At 37.3% G+C, this 7,904-nt stretch overlaps 1 protein-coding gene across 1 annotated transcript; it reads right to left on the bottom strand.

Annotated features, from left to right (window-relative positions):
- Positions 1–867: 867 nt before the first annotated feature.
- LOC121734756 (elongation factor 1-gamma) lies at positions 868–7,266 on the bottom strand. The gene is made up of 10 exons (XM_042125366.1): positions 7,172–7,266; positions 6,909–7,058; positions 6,736–6,802; positions 5,433–5,575; positions 4,584–4,724; positions 4,080–4,247; positions 3,602–3,738; positions 2,816–2,985; positions 1,444–1,586; positions 868–1,162 (listed from the first exon to the last, which is right to left on the bottom strand). The coding sequence occupies exons 1-10, from the start codon at positions 7,181–7,183 to the stop codon at positions 1,025–1,027; spliced, it is 1,269 nt and encodes a 422-aa protein (XP_041981300.1). The 5' UTR covers positions 7,184–7,266; the 3' UTR covers positions 868–1,024.
- Between the last annotated feature and the right edge of the window lie 638 nt (positions 7,267–7,904).

Here is a 7,904-nt window from a genome sequence, read left to right as displayed (position 1 = left end):
ACTGAGCTAGCCAGTAACTATGTACTACATGGTACCACATACTGCATGTATGTATCCTGTGCAGGGAACAGTCTGAACACTCCATGTGCCACTTAAATCCCAACAAGATATTAAACTGTAAGATTTACAAGTATCGTCTGATCTGATCAAATTTTGTATCAAGGCATTTTGAACCTTTATATCTAACTAGTCTAAACTTCCCGCTAATAGTGGTGCTCCCGATGAATTTCATCGCCCAACTTTTTAAATGGTCTAACCCTATTTATGGATATATTTAAACAATATTGTTGTAATGTAAAACTCGTGAACGAATGTTGCACCACTACTTTTTCACTTCAACCCCATTCGTTGATATTTTTATACCTCCACCGTGTCGTGTACATACTACATAGGCAACCTCCATAATCGTCCGACTGTATTCTCTGTGACGGCTCCCCGAATTCATATTGAGCATTATTATGTACAAAGTGTACTTTTTAGGTAAAAATTACTCCTGTAACGTACGAGTATATTATGAATATTAAAAATATTTCTATTAAAGTTTTCGAGTGTACATAAAGTTTAAAATGTTTTAATTAAAACATCTGTGCGGGAGCGTCGAGCGCGGCGCTGCGTTCGCCGCGAGGTGTACCGTTGCAATAAATTGTGTACCAAAGTAATAATAATACTTGTACAATTTAGGCAAAAGTCTGATAATGAGAGTATAAAAATTTTGCTTTTACATGTTTGTTTCATTCCTCGCTACTTCCCTGAGTGTTATGTTAATAAAATAAGATTTTATTATTAATACTAAACCATTAAAGGATTTCCAATTCGTTTAGGGTAACCAAATTAAAAAAAAACAGGCTATGTAATAAAAAAAGTATGTATGTAGAAATTTTTTTATTGACAGTATAAATTGGTGGCCACGATAAACTTAAATGCATGTTTGACATGTTGCAACAACACTCGACGGATGCGCTCGATATAAATTACTATAGTATATAATATCATCGCTTACAGTGTTACACTCATAAGGAACTGTTCATTTGAAGATCTTGCCCTGGTTGAATGGGCGGCCCTTGGAGTCCTTGCCGCTCCACGAGAAGTACTCCTGCACCATCTTCTTGGTCTCGGGGCTGCTGGGGTCCAGCTTCTTCCAGTCGTACGACTCGTAGTCGATCTGGAACGTAAATAGGGCATCATGAGGCTACATTCTTAAAATAAAATTGTACCTATTAGGCAAATCTGAGAACCAATATCTATATTCAATTCTCGAAATAATATGTACATTGTACCAAACAGCGCCCAGCTCTAAATCGCGCCAATCGAATTTTCGAAGATCGGCGTGATATACACAACACGAGCATGACAAGTGACAACGTCTGAAGTGATAAAAGTGGGTACAAGCATATCCCCACACTGTATATGGCGGCACAACGTTTGCCGGCTCAGGTATATTACCTGCCAGTCAGGCGAGAGCGGGAAGGCGAGGTCCTGTCCGCGCCACACCCACACGCCGGAGATGGAGGAGTCGTTGTCGGCGCCGAACAGGCACATCGACGCGAACGCGCCCTTCCGCATCTGGTCCAGGCGCTGGTACATGCCTGGGGGGTGGACATTCACTATCATTCACGTCACTTGTTTGTAAAAGTGTATCAGGTATGTCATCCATAATTTATAATAAATTGCCACTATCTATAAGAAAAAATAATGTCAGTATAAACATGTTCAAAAAATCTGTCAAAGAACTTTTAATAAGCAAATGCTATTGTAACCTTTCTGATTATTTCAATGATAACAACAAAATAATATAAAGAGTTTTAGTTACCATTAATTTTAACCTAGACATTAGAAATTATTGCTATTATAATGAAATTAATGACATCACATACTATTGTTAATGTAATCTCGACTAATTGACATTTGACTTTATTATTATTATTATTTTATTATTTGACATATTATTATTATTACTTTTTTTTTCACATTATTTTTATTATTATTGAACTAATTTTGACACTATATTTTATTATCATTATTTTTTTAATTAATATATTTCTTTAACATTATTAACATTTTACTAATTAATGACCAATTTTATACCCATAGGACATTATTTTCATTAATTAATTCAATCTATTGACTTAAATTTCTGTATCTTATAACATTTTGGATGATGACTATCAAAAATATAAATAAAACATTTTATAAAGATGATTAATTACTCTTTAAATGACACTTAGCACTGTATTACTTATTTAAATTTGATTTTGTTATTTTGTCTGAATGTTTATATTTAATATTGTCTTACTCCTTTTAAGAAATTAACATTTGCATGCTAACAATGTATTAGCGAAGTGTGCTGGTACTGTATCATTTTGTCATCCTTTGTAACCACATTTCGAGCAAATAAAGATATTATGATTATGATTATCATTACACCATCTCTAGCCTCGACACTAGACATTTCATCATCAATGTCATTAGAAAAGTCATTTCACAAACTACATTACAGCAGCATTGATTAATCAGTCCAGTCCCACGGCCAAAATGTTAAAATTCTATTTGCCACCAGATGCTGCGATGTAGCCATCAGGTCTATCGTGTCCAACTGCATATAATGCAAATAGAATTTAACAATCCTAATTGAAGGGAGAGTTTCACAGGTAATAGAGTATGTCAAAATCTACATTAAAGTTAAGTAATAATTAAATTTATTTATGACTTTGGCCGCATATCTTCTTTATTCAAGATTTGGGCTTAATTTTCGAAATGACATTTGAATACTAGTGATTAGCTCATTGAATAAATTCTTATCAAAGATGGAACATACCGGAGATGAGGTTGCAGCTCATGAACACTTTGGCGAGCTCCTCGGGGTACTTGTATTCGCAGAACCAGATGGAGTAGTTCTCGGGGTCAAACTTCTCCCAGAAGTACGGGATGGACTTGGCCTCGTCCTCATTGGAGTAGCACCGCTTGAAGTCGTCAAAGTTGAAGGTCCTGGAATTTACGAATTTTATTATGTAGTACACTACTTATCGTAAATACAAGATCAATCAAATTTCTATTTGAAGGTCAAATGGCCCTCCAAGTTGGGTAACTAGCACAGCAAATAGAAATACTATTGTAATTTATACGTGGGAGAGCCATGCTTCGGCACGAATGGGCCGGCTCGACCGGAGAAATACCACGTTCTCAGAGAAAACCGGCGTGAAACAGCTGTGTTTCGCCGAGTGAGTGAGTTTACCGGAGGACCAATCCCGAACCCTATTCCCTTCCCATCCCTACCCTCCCCTATTACCCTATTCCCTCTTAAAAGGCCGGCAACGCACCTGCAACTCTTCTGATGCTGCGAGTGTCCATGGGCGACGGAAGTTGCTTTCCATCAGGTGGCCAGTTTGCTCGTTTGCCCCCTTATTTTATAAAAAAAAAAAAAAAAAAAATAATAAATGAATGTTTATCTGCACATAATGAAAAATAATTAAAGTTAACCTAAGCCAAGTGGCACATTGTATTGAGGGACATATTAGGAAGCAGACGGTATAAAAACATACCTCTTCCTGTCCCAAAACAACAGACCGTAATAATAATAAGTTTTTATACAAGCGTTACTCACCCTTTAGGCATGGCATCAAAGGGGTTTTTGGACTCTCGGGGTTTTTCCTCCTCCTCTTCAGCCTGTTTGGGTTCCTCCTTCTTGGCGGGTGCTTGTTTCTTCTCCTGGGCGGGCTTCTTCTCCTTCTTTCCTCCCTCCTTCAATATTCAACAGAATAAAATTCTAACTTAAGTCTTGGCTTTGTTTACTACGATACTACGACGATAGATTGAAAATTTTTATTTTGGTATGATTTTTAATAATTTTATTAAAAAATTTATATTGCGATAATCATATCAAATCAGATTTTTAAAACTAGTGCCTTAAAATTTGTCAAACATTACATAAAAAAATGAATTAGGTAGTAAACATAGTTCATATCATTTGAAAATGCATAGTTTTTGTAGGTGTTTATAATAGAATATAAACTATATCTGCTGTGTATTTACTTCTACAGCTATATCTGGGTAACACGAAGGCAGTTTATTGTCTCTAATACCTTCTGTCCCTGTGTGAGTTCCTGGTACTTCTTGGCGTCGTAGACGGGGGCGGCGGCGCACAGCTTGATGGGCCCCACCACGGCCAGCACCTGGGGCTGGTTGGCCAGCGTGAGGAACCAGCGCTGCACATTCACCAGCGATGAGCGCAGGCTCGGCTCCAGGACGGTCTGCAAGTCACCGTCACACAGATACATTATGTTTGCCTTACTAAGGAGGACAGCTGTACAGCACCATATTACAAGAACACTAGTAACGGTAGTTGTGGTTTTACAGAAACAAAGCTATTATTAAATATGGGTTTGGGCGTAAATAAGTACCAGACGGACACTCTTTCGAATTTAATCCGTCGATCGTGGATTCAGAAATCTATTGTGAATAGTGGTCGAATGTGACCTCTTGGGAGTTGAAGCATAAAAATATTAGATAATAACAGTAACCTCAGCACTAGAGTGAGACAAACAACCACTTGTAAGGGACAAGTGTCTAGTACAGTGAACAGTTACCTGGAAGGCGTGTATGAGCGTGGCGAAGACGATGATGTCGGCCAGTGTGACGCGCTCGGTGACGAGGAAGGTGCGCGTCAGCAGGTGCTTGTCCAGCACCGCCAGCGCCCCCAGCAGGTCGGACTTCGCGCGCTCTGCGTTCTGAAACACACAGTCATACTCATCTTTATTTGCTTCGAGAGTTTGGTACAAAAAAAGCATAATGGGCACCCAAAAACATAAATTTAATTTGTTTAAGGATTTAAGCTGAAAGCAATTTATTTTTATTTAAGTTTTCAGATTTCAGTTGTACGGCTTAGGATAACTTAAACAAGGGCATGTAGTGTGTGTTATAATTCTCGGTAATTGCATATTGTAAATTCAGCGATATTTGTAACGCGGCGAGTTAACTCCTGCGAGTCAGTCGTCTGCCCATCGCCTACCTAACTTGTTGTGCGAATAAAGTAATTCAGCTCATCCAGTATTTAATTTGAAGACCCCAGCCTTTGTACACTAAATTGGTGACCCCGACGAAGAACTACCGAAGAAAGTTTGTAGTAAAGGGAATCTGTGTAAATAGTGACATTGGCTGTGGGATATATATTTTTTTTGAAGATCGAATTCCACGCGGCGACAGGAAGTTAGCGTGACGCAATAGAAGAACGCGCGTGGCACGTGGCGAGTACAACGGCAGGCGGCTCATCAGCTCATTGGCCGGTCGACTCATCGGCTTAATCAAAGAAGAAAAATGAGTAAAGCCTCAGCATCAGACATGGAGTTTAAGGAAGAGGCGTCAAGCGCGGCGTTGGCATCGATAAGCGTGTCCACCAAGCTACCAGAATTTTGGACAGACTTGCCAAGGTAAATTACCTGCTTGTGGAACTGCATGATCCCTAGGTAAGGGAAGACCCACGCGCAGGAGGCGGGCAGTAGCTCTCCATCAGCCCATGACGCCCACTGGAAGATAGCCGCCTGCGAAGCAACATCTGTGCCGCGCAGAGCTGCGTTGGCAACTGTAATGAGATTGGGTCATAACTTTTAAATCTTACCTTTATTGTTGGTAGCCGTATATCTTAAAAATAAATTAATGCGCACTTACAAAGTTAGGCATAGACTAAATAAACAAGAATATTTTGGACAGGATTCACTACTTAAAATGACTTATTAATACCAATTATTTTCCAGATTCAGTTTTTATTGTAATTGTTAAGTTTTACACTTTTAATTTAAATTCTGCACTGATACTTAAATACATTCTGTTCCTACATAGCTGATATTATTAGAACAACTAGCTATTTGACCGAGCTTTGCTCGGTATTCGATAAAACACGAAAAAAATGACATTTTCTAAAAATGATTCCTAGCTAGATCGATTTATCACCCCCGAAACCCCCTATATACTAAATTTCATTAAAATCGTTGGAGCCGATTCCGAGATTCCAATTATATATATACAAGAATTGCTCGTTTAAAGATATAATAATAAGATATATAATGCAGTAAGGGAGTAAGTACAAACTAAAAGCTTCCAGACCTAAAACATTTTAAAAGTATTTTAATTGCAGCCAAATGTTTAAACATTACTATTGGATGTTTAGTACGACAGTAGAAATAGTCTACAACGCCACCGACTACATGTATCACAATATTACTTTGTGAATACATAAATAATCTTGCAGAAAACACATCTTTCCTTGATAGAAATAGCTGTGGGAACTATGTCTATACTTGCCAAAAAACTGTGTTAGCCTATTCAACACAAATAAGCAAACCTTTCTAATATAATATGTATAATATTATAACTATTTTAGTGTAGTATCTAAACAAGTAAGAAATCAATTCTAAAAATATTCATACATTAATATGACTTTCTAAGTACCATATTCCAGCAACACTGTAAATCTGACATGTCAGTATCAAATCAAATCATAATAAATTGCACTAACTTTTTACTGCTGTTATAATATTAGTAAGTACTAAGTCAAGGAGCACACTGCAGGTTCTTAGTGTGTAAGTAAGAAGCTATGCATATATAATACAATATAAGCTATGTTAGCAGTAAGCAGACATTGCACTCAGAGCAATCCTGCAGTGGGCTACATAACAGTTGGTGCAACTGAATTTATTCACTTTGCACTAAGTATACAGTACAATTTGAATGTAAGGTACTCACCATAGTATGCGATAGCATTGCTCTCGGTCAGGAGAGTCTTTCCGTCCGCACTTTCATAAGCTGGCACCTAAAAATCGCCAAATATTTTAGTTACACGTCACCGTCAAAACATCTGGGCAGATTCGGTGCCAGATATCACTAGCACTACACAGTTTCGATTCGATGTCACTCACTTTGCCGGCCGGAAATTTCTTCAAGAAGGCATCGGATTTATTAGTTTCACCGAACACGAAATTGGGAGCTACTTTTAAATCGGTTCCGGAGTACTGTGCGGCGATCAGCGCCTTATAAGCTCGGAAATTTTCTGGATAAGTATAAAGTACCTGAAAAATATAATCGAGGCTATAACACCATATAAATTTGCAAGCATATTTATGTAAGCTTTTGTGAATTACATGAGTTGATTTTACAAATAAATTACGATAAAAAATCTTACCCCGGCCGCCATGGTGATTTATTTCGGAGAGAAAGAAAAAGGAGAAGAACTTGACATTGACATTGACTTTAGTTTTTTTATCAGCTCTTCACGAACACAATGAAGATAAATTAAGAAAGAACTTATTATACGGCGTTTTCACACGAGACACGACACGAGACGATTCATAGACAAATATAAATTGCACGACAGACGTCACACAGTCTGTCGTTTGAACGTTTTCACACGAGCGACGATTTCTGCGACGACACCGTATTCACTTATGGCTGGTTTACACGTATTAAGTAGATAAGTAGTCAACAAGATTTTAACTTAAATGACTTTATACTTACTTAACTAAATTTGAACTTGCTACTTGCTACTAAACTTTGTGTTTACATGCAATTAATAACTTAAAATTAAGTTAAAATTTAGCTGTTACCTCGATAAGCAATTTATACGTGTAAACCAGCCATTACTTCTTAAAAATATGTCATCTTTTGTTATTTGTTGGGGTCCTAAGCTAATAGTTAAGCTTATTATAAAACGTAGTCATAAATATTATTTATGTATAGTTTAAAAAACCTGCCAGTACCTCGCTACGCCCATGTTAAATGTTAATTATTACCATATTATAATACTAGGTATGATGTAAATGTAATATGGCGGCGTAATGCTCGCCAGAAAACCGCTACCTATGCAGTTTGGCAGACTGTTAAATTATGATTAATTGTTTATTTAACAATTTTTCAAT

The sequence above is a fragment of the Aricia agestis genome, chromosome 16, assembly GCF_905147365.1.
Source record: "Aricia agestis chromosome 16, ilAriAges1.1, whole genome shotgun sequence".
In the NCBI taxonomy this organism is placed as follows: domain Eukaryota; kingdom Metazoa; phylum Arthropoda; class Insecta; order Lepidoptera; family Lycaenidae; genus Aricia; species Aricia agestis.
Note: the sequence above shows the minus strand (reverse complement) of the source record. Positions and strands in the feature narration are given on the sequence as shown.